Here is a 26233-nt window from a genome sequence, read left to right on the forward strand (position 1 = left end):
GGGTTACTGGGTTAAACATAGAACATAGAACAGTACAGCACAGAACAGGCCCTTCGGCCTCGTTGTTGTTATGGGATAGGTTAGATACGTGGTCTTCAGCAGTTTGCTCTTTGTATGGGCAGTGCAGACTCGATGGGCCGAATGGCCTCCTTCTGCACTGGAAACGCTATGATTCCTTCACTGTCACTGATCACAATCCGATAACTCACACACCTCTCGCCTGGGGGACTGAAACAGTTCAAGAAAGCTGCTCACAACCACCTTCTCACAGAGGGATCCATATGACCTTGTCAGCAAAGTTCCATCACACAAATAAGTTAAAAAATCATCCAAGTCGTGTTTCCTGCTTCCCCATTTAGTACTGAGTGAAGAGGTGGGTAGAAGCCACAGGTGGGACAGGAAGGCTGCTATAAACTAGACTCCACACATCAAACACACCCTCATGATGCAATTCTATTTATTATTGATTCAGAGACGAAGCAGTCACAGAGGCAGTGATTGTGTCTACAAACAAATCAAATCATTGAATCCACTCCCGGACAGGATCACGGAGCATCAGCAGATTCACCTAGCAGCAGGGCAGCTTGTAGGAGCAAATGAAAGCCAATGTCTGATTGCAGGACCGATCATTCCAAGCACCACCTGGAGAAAGAAAGAAAGATTGAATTCAGTGAAGTGAGCAGCAATTGTTCTAATTAGTTCATTCTTTCTGTTTTGAGAGTGTCAATGATCTTTTCTTTTCAACTATCTCTTAATCCATGAGTAACTTTGTAAATAACCGGAGAATTTTCCTGTTGTGATCCCGTTTCCAGTCAGTATGTGAGTCTGTGATACACTATCAATTACGACGAGACGAGAGTAGAGTGTAATTGAGGCTTTATTACGCAGAGATGTGTAGCCTCCCACAGCTGCTGCCAAAATGGCTGCAGCTCGGTGAGCACACACATTTATACTCCGCCTACTGGGCGGAGCCAGCAGGCAGGGATCTACCCCTGTACCTGTAGTACAGGAGCCTTACCGTATTATCTCTCATATGTGATATGTGCAACAGTGGTGACTACCACAGTCTGTAAAATCTGAAACCTGGCGATATTCAGTGTGGCTTTGGACAGTTCCTGGGTGAAGATGCTGGGTGGGATTCTCCATTCCTGAGTCTAAGGGCTTGATTTTCCGGAAAGATTTCCAGTGCTGTAGCGAGTGGAATTGCTGTGAGATTCCGTGCTCGGGCCCAGCGCGCCGGCAACTCTATTCACTTTAATTTGTCCCCTTAACGATGGCCTCACAGGATTCCACCCCAATGCCGCCTCGCCAGCTGATTCGCCGGGACCCGCGCCCTCACCAGCCGCCCTGCTAACAAGGTCGAGCAGCACTTAAGCTGCACTTGCTCACCAACACCAGCCAGCTCACAGCATGGTGCCCAGGAGACTGCCCCATGGTTCGGGATGCTGACCTGGGGAGGCTCCTGGATGTGGTGGAAGCCAGGAGGGATGTCCTGTTCCCGTGAGGGTCCCGGAGGATGAACCACAAGACAGCCAGTGCTGCCTGGGACGAGATAGACAGCTGGCTGCCTCCACCTCTGATGTGCACCCTGGGGATATAACTAGATGCACTGGTGGATCTACAAAAGAAAAGCACATCGAGAATCACGGAGGGCACCCGGGGAGGGGATGGGGTAGGTAAGGGGTGAGGGGTGGGTGCGGAGTGAGGGCATATATTCAATAATAAACACCCTTGTGCACAACCAGTCGGAAGCCTCTGTCACTTTTTCCGCAATGCACTGCCGCGTGCAGGTGATGGATGTGAGCGAGTACTCAGCAGACAGGCTGGGGTCAGACTATGGTAGAGATTGAGGAGAATCAGTGCCCAGCTGTCTGCGGGTTATCATCACCCCCCTGCCCTCGACAGTGACCCGCGGACAATGCCAACACAGTCCCAGCAGCCTGGTGAGATGTGACACATACCCTGGGAGGGTGGGGGGGGGGGGGTTAAGGTTGCGATGCCGGATCAGGCCATGTCCTTGGTGAATCGGGCCAGTACGAGGGCCTCCCTGGCCCTCTGGGCTTGCCGGACCCTCACTGCCGTCGCCTGTCCTGCTGGTTCTGGCTGGGCCGCCGGTTCCTCCCTGGCCTCGTCCTCCAGCCCCTGCTGGTCTGGCACCTCCTCATTATCCTCATCCTCATCCTCTTCCACCTCCCCTTAATATCCTCCTCCTCCAAGGTGGTCACATGTTCTTCGTCACCTACCACCAGCTCGTGACCCGCTGCTTTGCGAGGTTGTGGAAGACACAACGCGGTGACCCTCCCGGGGGGTGTACTGCAGGGCACCATGGGAGCGGTCGAGCCATCGGAACTACATCTTGAGGAGTCCGATGTGCCGCTTAATGACCCACCAGGTGGCCACATGGGCCTCGTACCAGGTCTCCGCTTCAGTCTCCGGTCTCAGCACTGGCGTCATTAGCCAGGTCCTTGGCGCATACCCCTTACCCTGAAGAGTCAGTCGGCCATCCTGGGGTGCTCCTCGAAGAGGGCAGGGATGACCAATTGCCCCAGGATGTAGTTGTCGTGCACACACCCCGGGAAGCGGGCACACGCATGTATTATCTGCAATTGGTGGTCGCACACGAGCTGTACGGTGAGGGAGTGGAACCCCTTTCGGTAAACATAGGACACCCCCAGATGGCCCGGTGAGTGCATTGCGACATGCGTGACATCTATTACCCCCGGACCTGCGGCAAACCCGGCGATGGTGGAGAAACCTGCTCTCCGGGCATCCTGTTGGGCCTGGTCCATGTCAAAAACGATGCAGTCTTCCGCCTGGGCATACAGGACATTCCTGACCTGCTGTCTGCACTTGTGGGCTGTGACCTGTGAGATACCACACAGGTCCGTTCTCGAGCCCTGGAATGATCCTGAGATATAAAGGTTTCGGGCTGCAGCGACATTGATGGCCACTGGGAGCGGGTGTCCTCCTCTTCCACCTGGTGCCAAGTCCGCGTGTATATGGCACAGGTGTCGTACCGTCTCCTTGTTGAGGTGGAGCCTCCTGCGGAACGCGCTGTCAGTCATTTGTTTGAATGCCCAATGGCGCCTGTACACCCTGGGCCGTCAGGAGACTTCCCCTCTGGGTCCCTCCCTGGCCTGATAGACAAGCGGGTCTTCAGTGTGTGGGGCTGGGTCTGGCACGTGGACCGCCGCTTCGAACATCTGCAGATGCTGCTGCTGCCGCCTTCTCTGGTGTCTGGCCGCACCGCGTAGCACCAGCACCACTGGGGCAACCTCTGCGTTCAACATCCCTGCCATAGCGTTCAATATCTGTAAGGCATTGGGAGAGGGAGAGGACTGACAAGCAGCAATGGCTCCCACCCCAGGACCCTCCATTCCTCCATTGATTTCTCCCCCACCACCCCACTCAGAACGCCCTCCCCACCTACCCTGGGCCACAGCGGGCTCCAGATCCTGTACTCCGGACACCCGCTCACAACACCACCAGGACCGGGTGCTGGCCCCCTCCCCATGGCACTCACCCACCCGCGACCGTGGACATTTTGTTGTAGCTGTGCTCCATCCTCTGGGTGTTCGGATGTAGGCTGCTGCGTGTGTGGTGTTGCCTCCTGTAGTGTTCAGGTACAGTATCCATGTGTCATGGGATACCAGACAATAACTCCCACAGGCTACATGGCCCACGGGGATTCACTTGGGTTGTGCAAAGTGCTCACTTAACCACGATTGCCAATTCCCGATTGGCAATAGTTTTCAGCTACACCTCAGATGCCTTCGCAGCCGGTGGGGGTTATGGGCAGTCCAGGGGCAGACTGGCAGGGGCATGGGTATGGGAATGGGTATACATGATCCCGGGATTTGCATGGAAGTGCAGCAAGTGGTTGCCCCTCCGGTTGCCCACCCTAGCGCCCCCCCCTACTCCCACCCACGCTCCCAATGGCAGCCCAACCCAGCGTTGGGTCCCCCCACCCCCAGCTGAGGGTCCCCGTCCCCACCGAGCACTAGGGTGACAAGCTCAGCACCTGCGGGCTCTTTGCCTGTGAGCAGAGACGACTACTCACCTCCTCAGCTCCCCACAGAAGTCCTTCCATTGGGGCTTTTACAAAGGAATACAAATCCTCGGCAGCGTGAGGACTTGCTGGGGAGGCCGCTGAATAACAGGAGGCCATTTGATGACGGGTGGCTCTCATTGATTGTATGGAAATGGGGTTTAACTGATGATAATTGGTTGTGAATTCGCCCAAGGGAGCAGGCCGGTTGCATCAGAAACTGGCACCTGGACCGAGCATAATCGATTCCAATGAGAAACGGTGCGGGATTCGCTGGTTTCACGATTGACACTCAGGAGGCTGACAAGCTGCAGCCACATAGACACACTTCACTCCCCACCCACACCATCCCAGACAAGATGGCAGTGAGGAGAGCGGCACCAAGGTTTGCTGCTGCAAAGTTGGAGACAACCCCTGGACGCCGGGGAGGAGAGGAGGATGAGCCTGTACCCAGGCCTGGGGAGGAGGCTGTCCGCCTCCGCCATTCGCCATGCCTGGGCACAGGTGGCAGAGATGGTCAGCACCATGGGCAACTTCTTCCAGACCGGCCTGCAGTGCCAACAAAAACAACATAACTTCCTCAGGGCATCCAGGGTGAGTCGGCAGCATTGTGCCCTGGCACTAACCTCCGTCCCACACACCCATAACCCTATGCTGCCCCCCACCCGGCCCAGAGGGCGGCTGAACCCCACCCTGCACCACATGCCGGCACCCATACCGGCCGCCATGGCCGGGTGCCCTGGCCACTGAGGCCAACAGTTGCCCGCTCCCTGGGCTGCAAATGTCAGACTGTCTAACACTGTTGTTTTCTGTTTCCCCCCTCCGCCCCAGACACGGGACACCCCGGAGCTCGAGTCGGAGGGTGACACTGACTTCCCGTCACAGCTGTCTCCAACACCCTCCACCATCCCAGAGACACTCACCTTGGTTGGGCACTTTAGTGAAGAGGCACTTGGGGCGCCACAGCAGGTGGAGGTAGGAACACCCGAGGGGCCAGTTGGTCGGAGGGCAGGCTGACCCCAGGGACTAGCTGCCCTCCAGACGGGTTTCAGGCTTCTGGAATGGACAGTCCCATCGATTGTGGAGATGCATTCGCAGAGCCAGGGACTACACGAGGGGCTGTCGACGAGCATCCAGCACCTGTAGGTGCAGTTGGAGGAGTCCAACAACATGCCGGAGCAGGAGGTGGTGCCCGCCATGTGTGCCACCCAGGCTAACACCGCACATATGGCATCCATGGTGGAGGCCTTGAGGGCGGGGGTTTTGGCTATGGATCAACATGCCCAAGGCTTGGAGCATTCCGTGCAGGCAGGGGCCGTGGCCCAGGACAGGGTTTCTGCCTCACAGGCATCCCTGTGCCAGAGCCACCTGGAAATTGTAGAGATGGCCCTGAGCATGGCCCAATCACAGCAGGCCATAGCTGGGAACGTCGGCGGCATTGCCAGGCGCTGGCCAACGTGGTGCAGAGGGAGGTGGCCCAGTCCCAGTGAGAGATGGCGCAGTCACTGGCCACCAGATGCACCCGGGACAGGACAAGGGGGCAATTCGAGGTGCTGCGGTGTTCCAGTACCTCCCCTGCCTGAGTCACCAGCGCGGGCTCCATCACCATCTCCCCCTGGGGGTGCCCGATACTCCATGGGACAGGGGTGCAAACAAAGCCATCCCCTGAGGTTCCCCGCCATCTGGCGCTGCCGGTCCTGGAGGCCCGCTCTGGTCTCGACCATGGGTCTACATACTCATGGCCATGGAGCACAGGGAGGTATCCGCGTCAGTCAGTGGCCTCCGGATAGGCGTCATCAGCTACCACCGCAGATGATAAATCCGTCACCCAGGAGCCAACCCCCAGCTGGGGGGTGGGGGGGGGTTTGCCCCTCGAACATGTCAGGAATCGCTGAATGTGCCAAGTTGAAGGTGTCGTGCATACTGCCCGGGTATTGGGCACAGACGTGTATGACACACAGCTGATGGTCACAGACCAGCTGTACGTTCATTGAACAGACCCCCTTTCAGTTTGTGTAGTGCGGCCTGTCCTCTGTAGGTGCACGTAGGGGGACATGCATCCTATCGATCACCCCCTGGACCCGGGGTATCCAGGCAATAGCGGCGAACCCCACTGCCCGGGCATCCTGGTAGGCTTGGTCCACATTGAAATGGATATATTGAGCTGCCTGGGCATACAGGGTCATTGTGGTGGCACAGATGGACCTGTGCACTAAGGCCTGTGAGATCCCGGACAGGTCCCCCTTGGCACCTGGAAGGACCCTTTGGTGTAAAGGTTCAGGCCTTCACCTCGACGGCCACCAGGAGTGGTGTCCTCCCCCATTCCCCCACAGTGCCAGGTGTGCCATCATCTGGCAGATATGTCGCACTGTCTCCCTGCTCAGCCGGAATATTTGATGTCATGCCCGGTGCAGTAGGTCCTCGAATGACAGGCGCTGCCGGTATACACAAGGCCTCTTGCGGTTCCTCCTTGGTACCTGCTCCACCTGTTGGGGGGCCGGCTCTCCATCCTGGGCAGCTGCCTCCTGTTCCTCTGTGGCACACTCCGCTACTGAACACTCCGCTGCTGCAGCTTCATCCTCCTTGAGCAGCTCCAGCTCATACAGCCGCAGGACCTCCCCCTGAACTGTGGCAACCAGCAGCAGGGCCCCCATTACTGGTTGAATTCCAATATTCATTGTCTACAGGGGATGAAAAGCCAACATTTTAGCATAGTGCGTACCCTCCTGCCCAACCTGGTCCAATGGTGGTCCTAGTTGGCACTGTAGAACATAGAACATTACAGCGCAGTACAGGCCCTTCGGCCCTTGATGTTGCTCCGTCCTGTGAAACCCCTCTAAAGTCCCTCTACACTATTCCCTTATCGTCCATATGCCTATCCAATGACCATTTGAATGAATTTAGTGTTGGCGAGTCCACTACTGTTGCAGGCAGGGCATTCCACGCCCTTACTACTCTCTGAGTAAAGAATCTACCTCTGACATCTGTCCCATATCTATCTCCCCTCAATTTAAAGCTGTGTCCCTCGTACTGGACATCACTAGCCGAGGAAAAAGGCTCTCAATTTCCACCCTATCTAATCCTCTGATCATCTTGTATGCCTCAATTAAGTCACCTCTCAACCTTCTTCTCTCTAACGAAAACAGCCTCAAGTCTTTCAGCCTTTCCTCGTAAGATCTTCCCTCCATACCATGCAACATCCTGGTAAATCTCCTCTGTACCCTTTCCAATGCTTCCACATCCTTCCTATAATGTGGCGACCACAACTGCACACAATACTCCAAATGCGGCCACACCAGAGTTTTGTACAACTGCAACATGACCTCATGGCTCCGAAACTCAATTCCTCTACCAATAAAAGCTAACACACCGTACGCCTTCTTAACAACCCTCTCAACCTGGGTGGCAACTTTCAGGGATCTATGGACATGGGCACCAAGATCTCTCTGCTCGTCCACACTACCAAGAATCTTACCATTAGCCCAGTACTCTGTCTTCCTGTTATTCCTTCCAAAATGAATCACCTCACACAATTCTGCATTAAACTGCATTTTCCACCTGTCAGTCCAGCTCTGCAGCTTATCTATGTCCCTCTGTAACTTGTAACATCCTTCTGCACTGTCCACAACTCCACCGACTTTAGTGTCATCTCCAAATTTACTCACCCATCCTCCTACGCCCTCCTCCAGGTCATTTATAAAAATGACAAACAGCTGCGGCCCCAAAACAGGTCCTTGTGGTACACCACTAGTAACTGGACACCAGTCTGAACATTTCCCATCAACCATCACCCTTTGTCTTCTATCAGCTAGCCAATTTCTGATCCAAACTGCTAAATCACCCTGAATCCCATGCTTCTGTATTTTCTGCAATACCCTACCATGGGGAACCTTATCAAACGCTTTACTGAAATCCATATACACCACATCAACTGCTTTACCCTCATCCACCTGTTTGGTCACCTTCTCGAAGAACTCAATGGAGGTTTGTGAGGCACGACCTACCCTTCACAAAACCATGTTGACTATCTCTAATCAAATATTCCTTTCCAGATGATTATACATCCTATCTCTTATAAACCTGTCCAAGACTTTTACCACAACAGAAGTAAGGCTCACTGGTCTATAGTTACCGGGGTTGTCTCTACTCCCCTTCTTGAACAAGGTGACAACATTTGCTATCCTCCAGTCTTCTGGCACTATTCCTGTAGACAAAGATGACTTAAAGATCAAAGCCAAAGGCTCAGCAATCTCCTCCCTAGCTTCCCAGAGAATCCTAGGATAAATCCCATCCGGCCCAGGGGACTTATCTATTTTCACACTTTCGAGAATTGCTAACACCTCCTCTTTATGAACCTCAAGCCCTTCTAGTCTAGTAGCCTGTATCTCAGTGTTCTCCTCAACAACATTGTCTTTTTCCTGTGTGAATACAGACGAAAAATATTCATTTAGCACTGGGTGTTGCCCTCGATGGCCTGCCAGATTCCCTGTTAGGTGGGTGGTGGCCAGGTTTGGGGGGGGGGGGGGTGGCAGAGGTTGCGGTAGTGGGGGATGGGGGCACTCATACGGCTGGTGTCACTTTGCAGAATTAGAGGCCAAGGTGGGTGGTTAGTGTGGTGTGCAGCAAAATGGCTGCTTTGCAGGCTGCGGCAATAGCGATCTGTTCCTGGGCACCGCCCCAGTCCTGTGGGGGATCACCCCGGCCACTCGGCATGTTCCCCCATTACGCACCCCCTCCCCCACCCCTGGCAGAGTCCCACCCATCCCAACCAGCACAGCCAGTGTCTGGGCCGGCAGACCACAGTCGCTCCTCTCCCGGTCCTACCTTCTCTCTCTCCCTCATCAGCCATGATGCCTTTCACGATTTTTAAAAACACAAGTGAACTTTCAGGATCAGCTCAGTAAATGTGCAGCAGTTACAAAGCTCTTGGTCTAACCCCATCACTGCAGAACCCACAGAGACGCACAACTGAGCAGAAGGAGAAACTTTAGTGTCACTCTCAGTGAATGTTCCTTTATCCACAGCATGTGACCCATGTACTTTCCCCCAGGAAACAGTTTTACCTGGAAGGTGACTGTCAGAGGGGCAGGAAGTAGAGATCTGTCAAAGTCTAAAACTTAACCACATGGAGTCCCCTCAGAATCTCATCCACTGACCTATTTGCCCGGAATTATTTTCCCACAAGGCACCATTACATTTAGTAACATCAACTTACGCAGGTCAATATGCACACAGTCTTCCATTGATTTGTAATCATCAGGTTGATTCGTTCCCCATGATGTAAAATCTTTTAAAGATCCATCAGACCAAAGGAAAGTTCCCTTCTGTGGAAATGTCAAATATTATTTAGAAACGTATAATTTGCTCACCATAAATAATGTGATGCAGCAGCTCAAGAAATGTTACCTTGTAGATGTCACTTAAACCAATCCAAGTATAGACAAGCTCTCCCTTGGCTTCAGTTATCATGTTTTCAATGAATTCATTCTGTTTCTTCCAGTGTATGGAGGCCAGGTGGCTCTTTGGTCCCAGAGACTGGCAATGCAGCTTGAAAAAAAACAGGTTTATTCTTCTTACCGTTTTACATTGAAAATATTTCATTTTGTTACTCTGAAATGTTTAATGTTGAATGTTATTCTTTAGCAGAATGTGAACAATAAAAGGGTCACCTCCTGCTATATGTCCATCAGCTCCTGACATGGGCTGACTGGGGGCCCAACAGAGGGTGCAAATAGTGCTAAACCCCAGGGCCTCGTGCTCGATACAGAGGCGGGGGGACTCGGTGTTGGGGTTGTGGGTGCTAGGGAGGTCTAAGAGCTGGGGTTCAGGGCTGGGGGCTGCCCAGACTCGGTGTTTTAAACAGTTTCTCATCATCCACTCTAAGTACCACAGCTTCAGATCTGAAACACTGGCTGAAAAAATTATACAAATTGTCAGGCTGTCAGAAAACCACGAAGCTGCCCGAAGGTCGGATATGACACAGCATCTGAGAATAAAAACAGGAAATACAGGAACATCGCAGCAGGCCTGACAGCATCTGTGGAGAGAGAAAGGAGCTAACATTTTGAGTCTGGATGACGCTTTTTTTGAAATATTCTTATTCAAGGCATTCGCATATATACAAATCAGAGAACAACTGAACAATCCAGGAAACAACCAACCACCACCACTCCACACTGCTCCCCTGATGCCAGTCCCTCCTCACTTCTTACATTCCCAATTTTAATTCCCTTAACTCCCCCAACTCCCCCCACAACACCGAGGCATCCTGCAGCCTCAGGTGCTGCTGCCAGTCCCACAACCTTCGGGCCGACAGCACCACCCGAAACCACAATCGCCGAATACTCCGAGTCAGCCAACCCCGCCAGCAACGTCTTATCCAACACGACAAAAATCAATCCAGTGCACATGAGAGAAGTATGAAACTCCTTCACCCTCGGCCTCCCAAAGCTGCAGAGGTCCCCCCCCCCCCCCCCCCCACCCCCCCCCCCCCCCACCCCCCCCCCCCCCCACCCCACCCCCCACCCCATGCACTCCATAAACGCCTTCAGCTCCTTCGCCATTGCTGACACACTTGACGACTCAGGACTCAACCGGTCCAATCTCGGATCTGTGTCCGGATTAATCCCCCCCCCCCATAATCAACCCCTCCACATCCTCCCAATTGGGGGCATAGACGTTGCCAGAACCACCGGCATCCTCTCCAACTATCCACTAACCATCACATACCTCCCCTATTTCTGCCACAATACTCCCCACCTCGAACGCAACCCGCGTATTAACCAACACTGCCACCCACCTCGTCTTCATATCCAGTCCCGAATGAAACATCTGCCCCACCCATCCCTTTCTCAACCTCGTCTGGTCCCCCAACTTCAGGTGCGTCTCAAATCAGCCTTCAAACTCCTCAAATGCGTGAACACATGTGACCGTTTAACCGCCCCTTTCGACCCCCTTACGTTCCACATGAGCCTGGTCAGGGACTCCCTGCCCCCTGTCCCTACCAATCAACCATACCCGTTTTTGAGCCAGACACGGCCTGTGTGACCTGACCCTCCAGGCCTGTCCACTGTCATTGATCTCTTCCCAACTGCGCCACACCAACCACAGCCATGTCAGCAACCCTCCCCCTGACTCCCCCCACTCCCTCTCCCCCCACCTTCAAGCAAAAAAACAACTACAGCCCCCCCCCACGCCTTCCTCTTGGCAACCCCCCACTTCACTCCCATTAACTAGCCCGCCCAGAGAGCATTATGACCCCAACCCACGGCCTCCAACCATTATTTCTCTCTCCAATTCCCCTCCCGCTCGACAAACCCAACCATCAATCCCTAAAGAGTAATAAAAGGCACACTCACCATCATTGCTCCCAGTGGGAACCTGCCCCGAAGAACCCACCACCAAACACATTAAATAACACACAAAACTCCTCCAAAGTTCAATGTCCCCACACTCCTCCCAGTCCATTGTCCCTCATAAATTGCATCGCCTTTTCTGGCATGTCGATATAAAGCTCTCATTTCTGGGAAGTCACCCACTGGGGCGGTAGATACCAAGGGGAAAGAGTGTTAATGGCAGTCCCCAGAGATGACAAAAGATGTGAAAGGTTAATGGCAGTCCTCTCTGGGGACTCTCATTGACGCTCTTTCTCCTTGGTATCTATGGCCATTAGCACCCGGTTTCCCTGGGTTTCTGTGGCGATGACTCACCTTTCATTCTCACTCCACAGGATAAATATTTCCCACTCTCTCTGTCTGTTAGCTTTGACAAAGAATCATCCAACTCGAAACGTTAGGTCTTTTCTCTGCCTACAGATGCTGCCAGACTTGCTGAGATTTTCCAGCATTTTCCCATTCATTTCATATAGGACTAGGGGTTGGCTTCGGGCTGAAGGGAGGGGAGTGAAATGTTGTGTACAGCCTTGTCTCTTGTTTCAGGATGTATGTTTGGTTTGTATTTGTGGGGGATCAGTTGAGGGTTTGGATTTTGGGTTGGTTGATGGGGAAAGGTAGTGCACCCTCTGTTATGGGCTACAGTGAACAAAGAACAAAGAAAATTACAGCACAGGAACAGGACCTTCGGCCTTCCCAGCCGGCGCCGATCCAGATCCTTTATCTAAACCTGTCACCTATTTTCCAAGGATCTACTTCCCTCGGTTCCCCGTCCGTTCATATATCTTCTAGATGCATCTTAAATGATGCTATCGTGCCCGCCTCATGGATGCTGCAAAGATATCTGTTAAGGCCCCAGCTATTTCGTCCCTCGCTTCCCTCAGTAACCTGGGATAGATCCCATCCGGACCTGGGGACTTGTCCACCTTAATGACTTCAAGAATACCCAAAACTTCCCCCTTCCTTATGCCGCCTTGACCTAGAGTATTTAAACATCCATCCCCAGCCTCTACATCCATCCTGTCCCTCTCCTTGGTGAATACCGATGCAAAGTACTCATTAAGAATCTCACCCATTTCCTCTGACTCCATGCATAAATTCCCTCCTTTGTCTTTGAGTGGGCCAATCCTTTCTCTAGTTACCCTCTTGCTCCTTATATACGAAAAAAAGGCTTTGGGATTTTCCTTAACCTTGTTAACCAAAGATATTTCAGGACCCCTTTTAGCCCTCTTTATTGTGCGTTTGAGATTTGTCCTACTTTCCCGATATTCCTCCAAAGCTTCATCAGTTTTAAGTCGCCTTGATCTTATGTATGCTTCCTTTTTCATCTTAGCTAGTCTCACAATTCCACCCGTCATCCATGGTTCCCTAATCTTGCCATTTCTATCCCTCATTTTCACAGGGATATGTCTGTCCCGCACTCTAATCAACCTCTCTTTCAAAGCCTCCCACATACCAAATGTGGATTTACCCTTAAACAGCTGCTTCCAATCCACATTCCCTAGCTCCTGCCGAATTTTGTTATACTTGGCCTTTCCCCAATTCAGCACGCTTCCTTTAGGACCACTCTCATCTTTGTCTATGAGTATTCTAAAACTTACGGAATTGTGATCGCTATTCCCAAAGTATTCACTGACTGAAACTTCAACACCTGGCCGGGATCATTCCCCAATACCAGGTCCAGTATGGCCCCTTCCCGAGTTGGACTATTTACATACTGCTCTAAAAAACTCTCCTGGATGCTCCTTACACATTCTGCTCCATATACGCCTCCAAAACTACAAGAGTCCCATTCAATGTTGGGGAAGTTAAAATCTCCCATCACGACCACCCTATTGCTCCTACACTTTTCTATAATCTGTCTACATATTTGTACCTCTACTTCACGCTCGCTTTTGGGAGGCCTGGAGTAAAGTCCCAACAATGTTACTGCACTCCTCCTATTTCTTAGCTCTACCCATATTGCCTCAGTGCTCGAATCCTCCATCGTGCCCTCCTTAATCACAGCTGTGATATCATCTCTGACCAGTAATGCAACTCCTCTACCCCTTTTACCTCCCTCTCTATCCCTCCTGAAGCATCTATACCTGGGATATTTAGTTGCCAGTCTTGCCCTTCCCTCATCCAAGTCTCAGTAATACCACTAACATCATATTCCCAGGTACTAATCCAAGCTCTAAGTTTATCTGCCTTACCTGCTACAGTTATCGCATTAAAACAAATGCACCTCAGACCATCTGTCCATTTGCGTTCATCATCTCTTCCCTGTCTACTCTTTCCCTTAGTGACATTGAGTTTATTATCTAGTACCTTACTGGCTTTAGTTACTGCCTCTTTACTGACCTCTAACTTCGTAATCTGGTTCCCATCCCCCTGCCACATTAGTTTAAAACCTCCCCAACAGTGTTAGAAAAAGTGGGTACGAGAATATTGGGCTTGGGGGTTATGGTGATTTTCTGGGACGTGGGCCGGGATTCTACCCTACCCGGCGGGGCGGGGGGTTCTGGCGTGATGGAGTGGCATGAACCACTCCGGCGTCGGGCCGCCCCAAAGGTGCGGTAGTCTCCGCACCTTTAGGGGCCAAGCCCTCACATTGAGGGGCTAGGCCCGCGCCAGAGTGGTTGGCGTTCTGCCGGCTGGCGTGGACGGCCTTTGGCGCCACGCCAACCGGGGCCGAAAGGACTTTGCGGGCCGGCGTAAGTCCCGGGCATGCGCCGGAGCGCTAGCGGCTGCTGACGTCATCGCCGCGCATGCACAGGGGAGGGGGTCACTTCCGCCTCCGCCATGGAGAAGGCAGAAGTAAAAGAGTGCCACTACGGCACAGGCTCGCCTGCAGATCGGTGAGCCCCGATCGCAGGCCAGACGACCGTGGGGACATCCCCCGGGGCCAAATTGCCCAGCGCCCCCCCCCCCCCCCCCCCACCAGGATCCCGGAGCCCTGCCCGCGCCGGCTGCTCCCGCCGGTAAGGTAGGTGGTTTGATCCACGCCGGCGGGAGAGGGCTGACAGCGGCGGGAGGGTAAAAGATCAGATGAGGCTTAGGAAGGGTTGGGTAAGTCAGGTTTTCCATTCGGGGTTTGAGAGCAGGGCTACGGGGTTGGCGCTATTGGTGGGCAAGAGGGTGAGATTTCAGATGGAGAAGGAGGTGGCAGATCCCCCAGGGGGGCAGGTTGTGACGGGGCGTTAGAGGGGAGCTTGGTGGCGCTGGCGAGTATAATGGCCCCAACTGGGACGATGTGAGGGTTTGTGAAGAGGGTTCTATGTGCCATCCCTGATTTGGATACCTATGAGTTAATAATGGGGGGGATTGGAATATGGTGCCAAGAGCCAAAGGTGGGTGGGTCACAGCTGCGCTCGCTGGCCCAGTCTGGGGAGCGGGAGGGACGAAGGCGCTGGCTGGGCTCATGGAGGAGGGAAGGTTCCAGCACCCGTGCGAATGGGAGTATTTCTCCCCGGCACATAAAGTGTACTCGAGGATAGACTTCTTCATGGTGGGGAAGGCGTTATTGGCCGGGGTCAAAGGGTCGGATATTCAGCGACATTGATTTCAGACCATGTGCCGCATTGGGTGGATGTGGTTCTGGAGAAGGGGATGGCTCTGAGGCTGGGGTGGGGAATGGATGTGGGGTCACTGGGGGATTGGAGCTTTTGTGATAAGATTGGGAATGTGATTGAGGAATATGTGCGGTTTAACTACACAGGGAAATTTCACAGTCGGTAGTTTGGGAGACTCTAAAGGCAGTAGTGAGGGGGGAGGTGATTTCGTACAGGGCTAAGGTGGACAAGGAGGAGAGGGAGGAGCACCAGATATTGATAGAGGAGATGCTGGAGGTTTATAGGAGGTATGCGGGGAACCCAAACACAACCAGCTTGACTAGGAGGACAGAGCTTCAGGCGACGTTCAACCAGTTGCCCACAGGGAAAGCGGTGTGCCAGTTGAGAAGGGTAAGGGGGCAGTCTATGAAAAGGCAGCTCCAGCTCCAGAGGGAGGCTGTGGCGAGAGAGATAGTTCAGGTGTGGATAAGATGGGGAAGTGGGTGGTGGTCTCGGAGCAGATCAATAAAGTATTTGAAGAGTTCTATAAGGATTTATATAGGTCGGAGCCACCGGGAGAGGAGCGAGAGATGAGGGAGTTCCTGGACGGGTTGGAGTACCCGAGGTTGGATGAAGAGGATAGGGCAGGGCTGGAGGGGTTGGTGGGGGAGCAGGAAGTGAAGAAGGCGATTGGGAGAATGCAGCCAGGGAAGGCGGCGGGACCTGATGGGTTCCCAGTGGAGTACTACAAGAAATTCAAGGATAGGTTGGCGCCGCTGATGGTGGGGATGTTTGAGGAGGCAATAAGTAGGAAAGTCCTGTCACAGGCATTGGGGCAGGCTTCGATTTCCCTGCTGTTAAAGAAGGATAAAGACACAGTGGAGTGTGGGTCTCATAGGCCCTTATCCCTATTGAATGCAGATGCCAAGATATTGGCAAACGTTCTGGTGGCAAGGCTGGAGGGGTGTCTCCCGAAGGTGATAAGGAGAGGATTAGACGGGGTTTGTGACGGGAAGGCAGCTGTTTTTGAACATGAGGAGGTTGTTAAATGTGATCCTGTCTCTGGCGGAGGGAACGGAGATGGAGTTGGTGGTGATATTGCACCCACAGAAGGCATTTGATGGGGTAGAGTGGGGATATTTGATGGCGGTATTGAAAAGATTTGGAATCGGACCGAGGTTCGTGGCGTGGGTACGGCTGTTGTACAAAGATCCGATGGCGAGTGTGCGCAGGAATAATATGAATTTGGGTACTTTGCCCTGCACCGGGATGCGAGGCAGTGGTGTCCTATGTCCCCTCTGCTGTTTGCACTGGCAATAGAGCTTTGGCCATCGTACTAAGGAGCTCAGGGTTGTGGAAGGGGAATAGTGAGGGGTGTGCAGCATTGGGTATCCCGATAAGCCCATGCTCTGTTATTGTACATCTCAAAGCCGAGCACATCTGTGTGGAGTATAATGGGTCTGCTCCAAAGATTTGGGACATTCTCGGGGTATAAATTGTACCAAGGCGAGTATTTCATGGTCTCCCTAATGGGAGTATGGGTGGGATACGGGCTGCCATCTTGTCTGGCGGCAACCCATTTCAGTACCTTGGGCCTTGGGGCACATGTGACTCAGGCTGGGGTGGGCACCAAAGGTATAATTTTACCAGTTTGGTGGGGAGGGTGAAGGCCGATTTGGCAAGGTAGGACAACTTCCCTCTGCCATTGGTGGGCGGGTGCAGACAGTTAAAATAAATGTGTTCCCGCGATTCTTGTTCCAATTTCAGTGCCTGCTGGTCTTTCTGCTGAAATCCTTCTTCAGGGGGGTAGACAAATCGATCTCCTTCTTTATTTGGTGGGGGGGTGGGGGCTGGCCAGGGTTAGGAGGGTGGTCTTGCAGAGAGGGCAACAGGCAGGGCGTCTAGGCCTCCCAAACCTATTATACTATTATTGGGTGATGGATGTGGAGAAGGTGCGGGGCTGGACTAAGGAGGGGAAGACCCACTGGGTTAATATGGAGCAGTGCTCGTGTCGGGGTTCGGGGCTGTGAGCGCTGGTAACAGCGCCCTCCCGATGGCACCGGGTAAGTACTCGGTGAGTCCGGTGGTGGTGGCCACTTTTAAGATCTCGAGGCAGTTTAACCAACATTTTAATCTGGGGACCAGGTCGGGGGGATGCCGATTAGGGGGAATCATCAGCTGGAGCCGGGAGAATGGAAGCAAGGTTTTGAAGATGGGACAAGATGGGGATTAAGACCATAAGACACAGGAGCAGAATTAGGCCACTCGGCCCATCAGGTATGCTCCACCGTTCAATCATGGCTGATATTTTCTCATCCCCATTCTCCTGCCTTCTCCCCATAACCCCTGATCTCCTTATTAATCAAGAACCTATCTAGCTGTCATAAAGACACTCAGTGATTTGGCCTCCACAGCCTTCTGCAGCCTTCCACAGATTTACCACCCTCTGGCTGAAGAAATTCCTCCACATCTCTGTTTTAAAGTATCGTCCCTTTAGTTTGAGATTGTGTCCTCTGCTTCTAGTTTTTCCGACAAGTGGAAACATCCTCTCCATGTCCACTCTATCCAGGCCTTGCAGAATCCTGTAAGTTTCAATAAGATCTCCCCTCACCCTTCTAAACTCCAATGAGTACAGACCCAGAGTGCTCAACCGTTCCTCATACGACAGGGATCATTCCAGGGATCATTCTTGTGAACCTCCTCTGGACCCTTTCCAAAGCCAGCACATCCTTCCTTAGATACGGGGCCCAAAACTGCTCACAATTCTCCAAATGGGATCTGACCAGAGCCTTATACAGCCTCAGAAGTATTCTTGTATTCTAGCCTTCTCGACATGAATGCTAACATTGTATTTGCCTTCCGAACTGCTGACTGAACCTGCACGTTAACCTGAAGAGAATCTTGAACAAGGACTCTCAAGTTCCTTTGTGATTCTGATTTCCTAAGCATTTCCCCATTTAGAAAATAGTCCATGCCTCCCTTCCTCCTTCCAAAGTGCATAACCTCACACTTTCCGACATTGTATTCTACCTGCCACTTCTTTGCCCACTCTCCGAGCCTGTCCAAGTCCTTCTGCAGCCCAACTGCTTCCTCAATACTACCTGTCCCTCTGCAGATCGTTGTATCATCTGCATACTTAGCAACAGTGCATTCAGTTCTTGCTTCCAGATCATTAATGTATATTGTGAAAAGTTGTGGTCCTAGCACAGGCCCCTGAGGCACACCACTAGTCACCGGCTGCCATTTTGAAAAAAACACTTTATCCCCACTCTCTGTCCATGCCAGGATATTACCCTTAACACCATGGGCTCTTAACTTATTTAACAGTTTCGTATGCGGCACCTTGTCAAAGGCCTTCAGGAAATCTAAATAAATCACGTCCACTGGTTCTCCTTTGTCTAACTTCCTTGTTACCTCCTCAAAGAACTCTAACAGATCTGTCAGATATGACCTCCCCATGACGAAGCGTGCTGACTCAGTCCTATTTTATCCTGCACTTCCAAGTACTCCGCGATCTCATCTTTAATAATGGGCTCTAAAATCTTGCCAATGACCGAAGTCAGGCTAACCGGCCTATAATTTCCCATCTTCTGCCTCTCTCCCTTCTTAAACAGCGGTGTTACATTAGCCTCTCTCCAGTCCTCTGGGACCCTCCCTGCCTCCAGTGATTCCTGAAAGATCATCACCAATGCCTCCACAATCTCCTCAGCTATCTCTTTTAGAACCTTGGGTTGTAGTCCATCCGGTCCAGGTGATTTATCCACCTTCAGACCTTTCAGTTTCCCCGGAACCTTCTCCTTGGTGATGGCCACTATACTCACCTGTGACCCTGATTCTCCTGGAGCTCTGGCATCCCACTGGTGTCTTCCATCATGAAGACTGATGCAAAGTAACTATTCAGTTTGTCTGCCATTTCTTTGTTTCCTATTATTACTTCTCCAGCCACATTTTCCAGTGGTCCAATGTTCATTTTTGCCTCTCCCTTACCTTTAATATATTGAAAAAACTCTTTCTATCTTCTACCTGCTGGAGTTTCTGACCCTGGAGAAGGTGAAGTTTAAGTTGAGGGGAGGGGGGTGAAGGAGGGGGTTCTACAATTCTTGGGGTTTGTTTATGATGCATTTTCGGGAGTTGGTTGCAGGTGAATGTGAAGGGGGGGGAGGGAGGGTGGGGAGGGAGGGGGGTGGGGTGAGGGGGGGGGGAACAGCTTTCTTTTCTGTTCTATGTTTTATGTTACACCCCTGTTATAGGTTTATCCAATTTCCAGGCTGTGTCCGGAGGATCCGTGGTGTTTTACGTCAAAACAACTGGCGGCGCCCCAGTACCGATCCTCCGACCAGTGAGGGGCTGGCAGTGCGCCACATAAAACGGCCGGTCTCCACGACAAAAACGGCCGCAGGATTTCCAGGTCCGTGGTTGCGCATTTGCACGGCAATGACCTACAGCGGTCGCGCCGTACAACATGGCGTCGGCCGTGCATGGACCCGACAATCCAGATAGTGCCCCCCTGGACAGCCCCCTCACCACCCCCTGGTTCACCCGCACCAGTCCCCTCGGCCCTAGCCGAAACCCCCCCCCCCCCCCACCCCGGCCAGCTGCAAGGCTCCAGCCCGACTGTGGCGGCATTGGACACAATCCGTAGCCGTCGTGCCGGGTCACTGATCGCTGACACCACACGTCCCCTGCACAGTTGGGAACTCGGCCCATCAGGGGCGGAGCGTCGAGCAGGGCTTCAGGTGATGTCCTGAGGCCGTCCGAACGGCGTGCGGTGCGCTCCTTCATGATGCTCTTTTGGAGGGGACGGAGTTTGTGAAAACAGGCGTCGCCCTGATTCCATCGTAAAAAGGGATTCTCCACCCGTTCGCCGAATATGAAATAGGCATCGGGGAACGGAGAATCCTGCCCATCATATTTCCATGGACCTTGTTTCCTCTGATCTGAAGATCAGAATCCCAATCCTGTCCCCACTAAACTTCCACATCTTGTATTTTACAGCAAGTTGCACTGGATGGTGATCAGGGTCAGGGAGCTGTGCTGATTGGATTTTCTTCCAATACAGAGACACTCAGACCAGTTCTAACACTCACATCACTGTCCATGGATGAACCAATGAGCTTCATTGTCTGCAGTGTACAATGTCACAGTTCATTACCCTCAGTGTTAATGGAGAATCCAATGTAGATCATATTACCCAGGTGATGGAGCACTGAGTCAATCCAAACTGTCCAGATACAAACAAGAAGATTCTTTCCTCCTGTGTTTGGTCAGGTTTAGAAACATTAAGGAGCAAATATTTGAATAACTTACAAAGATTTCAGGGTCTTACCTCAGCATCTGCCCAAGTCTTTTGATCCGAAACAAATTTGTAGCAATGGCCAAAATAATATACGTCATCACCACAAAGTCCTTTCCCCGAGAGACCACGTTTCCCAAGGTCCTGCTCCATCTCTGCCTGTTGCTGCAATTCAACAGCCAGAGGAGGTTGAGCTGCAAATTAAAACAAAATTGTAGTAATCACAACATTCACATTTCATTTCTCATTCATGGGGCTAGAAATTGATGAGCACATGGTAGATGAGACCTGACCAGTGAGTGGGATTTTTCACCTTACTGCATTAACCCTCCACTAACACACCATAGGGGCGACCTTCAGGAAAAATTTCCAAATGCTGCAGCGAGCTGGAACTGCCGGGTATTTCCCGGCACTCGGCCCATCGAGGCCGGCAATGCTATGCAACGTTAATTGGCCCACTTAATGAGGCCTCACGGGCTTCTCGCCCTGAATGCCGGCTTGACTGCTGATTCCCCGGCACCGCGCTCTCCAGTTCCCCGCTAACAAGGTCGAGCAGCACTTAAGCTGCACTTGCCCAGCCAACACCAACCAGCTCACAACAGTGGTGCTGAGGAGACCGGCCCCAAGATTCAGGGATGCTGACCTGGGGACGTTCCTGGACGTGGTGGAGGCCATGAAGGATGTGACCAGGACTGCCCTCCAATGTCGGAAGAAGGTCAATGACCTACACTGGGCAGCAGGAGTGAGTCGACACCAATGTCCCACTCCCCCAACCCCCCAAGGGAGCATCTCCCAGGCAACCCCCAACCCTGCCTCCATCCCCTTCAACCCTCCCTCCACCCCAATCCTCCCTTCACACAACCCCTCCTCACAACTATGAAACGTGTGTGACTAACAATGCCCTCTGTCTCCTCAGAAAAAGCTCTCCCATAAACAGCAGGAAAGGGCCTAGAATGGCAGTGGGGTACCGGACCTGAGAATCTTCACCTCCTTCGAGGAGCGGGCCCTGGGGGTGACTGGGCTGGCCGAGGACAGGGCTGGCAGACGTCGCAAAGGTGGGGAACCATCAGGCCCCACGCAGAGGACCTGTCAAACATGAGTAGTGATTGCCTTAGTGACTGACCCATCCCTCCCACTGACCACATATCCATTCTCCCGCAGGTCCTCCATCCGACAGCGCCGGCAAATCCCGGCTGGCTCGCTCTCCTGACCCTGAGGTGAACACGTCAGAGGAGAGCACCAAGGACGCAACTATTATAGTCACGGCACAGCTGTCATCCCCACTCTCCACCAGCACAGATACACACACCTTGTTGTGACATGTTAGTGGTCAGGCTTCTGGGACACAATCTGGTGAGCACCACACTGCAAATGATGCACATCTGGTGGAGGCAGGAAACCCCAGGCGAGATAGCAGTCGGAGGGCTGAGCCTCTGGAACAGAGTTACCCGGAGTGGATGAAGATGAGAGAGAGTGGTCAGGACATTGAGAGGAAGTTGTCAGCGTCAGTCCGGCAAATCCATAGCCACTTGGAGTCCCAGAGTCTACGGGTGCAGGAGAGGGCGCTAGCAAAGAGTGGCATCGAGGCCAACACTGCAAGGGTGGCGATTGCAGTGGAAAGCCTGGTGCACGACGTCGGTGCCATGAGTGAAATCAGTGACGGCCTAGGTTGAGGGTGTCAGCAGGATGGCTACCTCGCTGCGGGATGTCACCCAGTACCAGGCTAACCCTGATGAGGTTCTGCGGGACATGATGGGCATGGCCAAGGTGCTCGAACCTTATCTCAGTCGCAGATGGACATGGCTGAGGCACTGCAGAGAATGTCCCAGTCACTGAGGGCATTGACACTATGGTGCGGATAATGGGGAACCGCCAGGGCTGGCAGAGTCAGGTGATGCAGAAGCAGCTGAGGCTCGAATCAGCTGCCCCTCCATCCCAAGGTGAACCCAGGGCCCCATTGGAACTGACCGGGAGGAGGGGGCGCTGGGTGGCAACCCAAACCCGTCTGATGAAGCTGTGCCTCAGAGCCAGCACACGGGACCGGGCAGCATGGCTGTGCATGTGCCACCGACAAGTGAACCGGGGTCCTCCTGCCTCCGAGCCCCCAGAGGACGCCCGCCAGGGGCAACGAAAACCACGGGATGAGGTAATCAGCTGGCTGCCTCCAACTCAGATGTGCATCCTGGGGAAACACCAAGATGTAGCGGTAAAGCTAGGAGGGCTAGGCTCATTAAGGACCATTAAGGGCACCGGTGCCACGCATTCTGGGCGCCCTCTTGTGCACCCGTAGACACTGGGACTCCTCCAAATGGCTATGGATCTGCCGGACTGACGCTGACAACTCCCTCTGAATGTCCTGACCACTCTCTATCATCTTCATCCACTCCGGGTAACTCTGTTCCAGAGGCTCAGTGGGTGGGTGGGGGGGGGGGGGGGGGGGGGGGCTGGGGACTGGGAGGGGAGTTGGGGGCTGGAGGCTGGGGCTTGGGGGCAGCACTATCGGGAATGGGGTATCGTACAGCAAATTAAACAACCTTTTGTACAACCATTATGATGCCGCTGTCACTTTCTCAGCAGTCGTTAGGGGTTATGGGTGATCAGTGGGGCAGGCGGGCAAGGAGAAGGGTTGTCCCCGGAATGGCGTTGGGATCCAGGGGTTGGCATGGTGGTGCCATGAGCGATTGCACGCCCAGTTGCCCCCCCCAGCACCTCACTACCACCTTCCCACGGCGGACAACCTCTGCAGAGGGTCCTCCCACCCCAGCCGATGATCTCCATCTCCCGCCGAGCACAGGGGCGACAAGCCCCGCACCCCTGGGCTCTTTTCCTGTGAGCAAAGTTGGCTTTTCCCCAGCTCAGCTCCCCACAAAAGCCCTGCTGCCAGGTTCAGCACGAGTACTAAGCGGTACCAACGCAACCACTTGCTTGGGAAGCCGCTGAATGATGGGAGGCCGTTGGATAAGTGGTGACTCTTGTTAATTGTATAGAAATGGGGCTTTAGTGGTGATAATTGGTTTCACGCCATGATACAGCGAGATTCCGATTCTGCCTGGGGGAGCCGGCCGGCTGCATCGCAAACTGTTTGGTGCCAGACGCGGTTCCCATTTTTGGCCTCTCCCACTATTCACCGGCCTCACTACGTTTGAGCGCGAGTGTAACGAGGCCAGAAGATCGCGCCCCATGGAAGAGAGAATTTACAGAACAGGAAGAGGATGTTTGCTCAAAATTGGCCAATGCCTGTGTTTCTGTCCCTCAGGAGTCTCCTCCCACTCTGTTTACTTCCTCTAACCCGACCACCACATCACTTCATTCCCATCTGCCCCATGTGTTTATCTGGTTTCCCCTTCAGTGAATCCAGCAGCCTTTATCCTTCTCCTCACAACAGCAAGAATGAGAATCAGTCTCCATGGGGCCTCCTTCTCTCCCTCCTCTTGCCTCCTGACAGACAGACACACAGTCCTCTTCCTACAATGTGCTTTACTATGAGGTGATTGTGATCTGGAGAAAGCCATGTGGGTATTTCCCCTCCTCCCTGGTGTTGGAGGCTCTCAAACTCACACTTCAGCTCAATGACTCTGAGCTGCTGTGTCTCAGGCAAGAGACACTTCCTACAGGTGTAGTCATCTGGGACAGTCTGATAGTTCCCAAATTCCCATGTTCTATTATCCAGAGACACACCTTGTGTTGCCAATTTAATCTTTATTTTTGTTAGCAGTCATTGAATTCTCGAGCTAATTGAATCAGTTTACCTGCATCTCTCCAGCAACTCCCACTCACCCTATTCCAAAAGCTGTTCTTGTCCCCATTTCCACCTCATTCATCATCTCATCTGACACCTTGACAAGAAACTAGTTCTCTATCTTCCATGTTTCAAGGAATGCAATTTTCCAACAACTTTACCAGATCAATTCCCACCTGGATCCTTCCAGCTCTTCCCTTCTCTCTAACCACATCCCTTCTTCTAATGCCAGCTCTGACGTGTATTCACTGTGCAAGAACAAAGAACAAAGAAAAGTACAGCACAGCAACAGGCCCTTTGGCCCTCCAAGCCCATGCCGACCATGCTGCCCGTCTAAACTAAAATCTTCTGCACTTCCTGGGTCCGTATCCCTCTATTCCCATCCTATTCATGTATTTGTCAAGATGCCCTTAAATGTCACTGTCGTCCCTGCTTCCACCACCTCCTCCGGCAGCGGGTTCCAGGCACCCACTACCCTCTGTGTAAAAATCTTGCCTCGTACATCTCCTCTAAACCTTGCCCCTCGCACCTTAAACCTATGCCCGTTAGTAATTGACCCCTCTACACTGGGGAAAAGCCTCTGACTATCCACTCTGTCTCTGCCCCTCATAATTTTGTAGACCTCTATCGGGTCGCCCCTCAACTCTCCACTCTGATGCTAAATGTTTTGTGCTCAGCAAAGGATTCAGCTTTATCACTTTCTGTCCTCGCCTCAATGAATTTTGGGCTCGACACGAAGCTGAACTCTTCTTCTGTCATCTTCATCTCCGTGCTCACCTCTTTGGGCAGAAATCCTCCCCCTTGTTCATTGGATGCTTTCACCCGTCTCCACCACTCTCCAGCTACCTGGGCCCCTTCTTCTGGCCTTGGTCTTTTCATTGAGAACTGTTGCCATGACATCGGCCATCACTGACAGGGTCCTCAATGTGTCCGACCATCTACCGTGTTTCTTCCCTCACCCTTTCTCCTCCCTCCCATAACCATGATAGGCTTCTCCATGTTCTCACCTTTCACCCCAGCAGCCTCCGCACTGAAAGCACCATCCTGTGCCATTTCCATCAACTCCTGCATGATGCCACCATCAAACACGTTTTCCCCTCACCTCTCCTGCCAACATTCCACAAGGACCATTCGCTCTGTGACACCCTCTTCCGCTCCTCTTTCAACCCAACACCTCATCCGTTTCCACGGCACCTTGCTATGCAATTGCAGGATGTGAACCACCTGCCACTTTACCTGCTCCCTCCTCGCTAACCAAGGCCAGAGACGCCACTTCCAGGTGAAGTCACAATTCACTTGCATCTGCTTCAAGTTAGTCGCTGCATTCACTGCTCACAATGTGGTCGCTCTACTTTGGGGAGTCTAATCACAGACTGGGTGATCCTTGCGGTTCACCGTTGCTCAATTCAGAAACATGAACCTGACCATTTTCATTCACAATTTTGGTCTCTGGCTCACATTTCTGCCCTCGACCTCCTGTAATGTTCCAGTGAAGCCCAACACAAACTGGAGGAACAGCACCTCATTTCCGATTGAGCACTTCTGGATTTAACATTTGAGCTCACCAACTTCAGACCATGATCTTTCTTCGCCGTTTTGAAATATTTCATTTCCTTCCCCATTCTACTTACAGACCCAGTCCATAACTTGTTCCTGTGTTTTACTGTCAGAGACTGCTGACCCTTGTTTGGCTATTAACACATTCTGACCTTTATACCACTATTAACACCTCCTTTAGTCTTTAATACTCTCATTACCACTCCCTTTGTCTCATGTCCATGGCATCTTTGTGAAATTTCTCCTGAACTCCTGCCTACACCTGATCTTCTGTTTTGCTCCATCTACTCCACCCTCACTCTTCAACAGTATCAAAGCCATCACATTTCTACCTCGCTTCAGCTCTGAAGAAGTCAGACGGACTCAAAATGTCCACTCTGTTTCTCTCTCCACAGATGCTGCCAGACCTGATGTGTTTATTTCCAACATTTTCTGTTTTCATTTCAGTTTACCTGCCACATCCCTGGTGAATAATGCAGCCAACAGCAAGACTCCAAACAGCATCATGTTTGTGGTGAATTCCTTTCTTCAAATCTGAAATATAAAAAAGTTTCAACATTAACACTAAGGTTTCCAATGAAAGGTGGGAATTTTCAGCTCCCATTCTTACCTCACTCTTTCCCAGTTGTCTGATGTGATGAGGTTTCAAGTGCGACTGTGAATATATAGGGC

At 52.5% G+C, this 26233-nt stretch overlaps 1 protein-coding gene across 1 annotated transcript; it reads right to left on the bottom strand.

Moving 5' to 3' along the window:
* Positions 1-440: 440 nt before the first annotated feature.
* LOC119973501 (lectin-like) lies at positions 441-26233 on the bottom strand. The gene is made up of 6 exons (XM_038811737.1): positions 26172-26233; positions 26014-26095; positions 20299-20459; positions 9455-9595; positions 9264-9372; positions 441-642 (listed from the first exon to the last, which is right to left on the bottom strand). The coding sequence occupies exons 2-6, from the start codon at positions 26066-26068 to the stop codon at positions 569-571; spliced, it is 540 nt and encodes a 179-aa protein (XP_038667665.1). The 5' UTR covers positions 26069-26095; positions 26172-26233; the 3' UTR covers positions 441-568.

Source organism: Scyliorhinus canicula, chromosome 11 (assembly GCF_902713615.1).
Source record: "Scyliorhinus canicula chromosome 11, sScyCan1.1, whole genome shotgun sequence".
Taxonomy (NCBI): domain Eukaryota; kingdom Metazoa; phylum Chordata; class Chondrichthyes; order Carcharhiniformes; family Scyliorhinidae; genus Scyliorhinus; species Scyliorhinus canicula.

Bases quoted from the DNA above. Each gene is read 5' to 3' on its own strand.
- LOC119973501 (XM_038811737.1), bottom strand. From the start codon at position 26,068: ATGATGCTGTTTGGAGTCTTGCTGTTGGCTGCATTATTCACCAGGGAT. The intron at 20,460-26,013 runs GTAAACTGAAAT...TTTAATTTGCAG, and splicing joins ATTCACCAGGGATGTGGCAG to CTCAACCTCCTCTGGCTGTT. The intron at 9,596-20,298 runs GTAAGACCCTGA...TTTTTTTTCAAG, and splicing joins AGACTTGGGCAGATGCTGAG to CTGCATTGCCAGTCTCTGGG.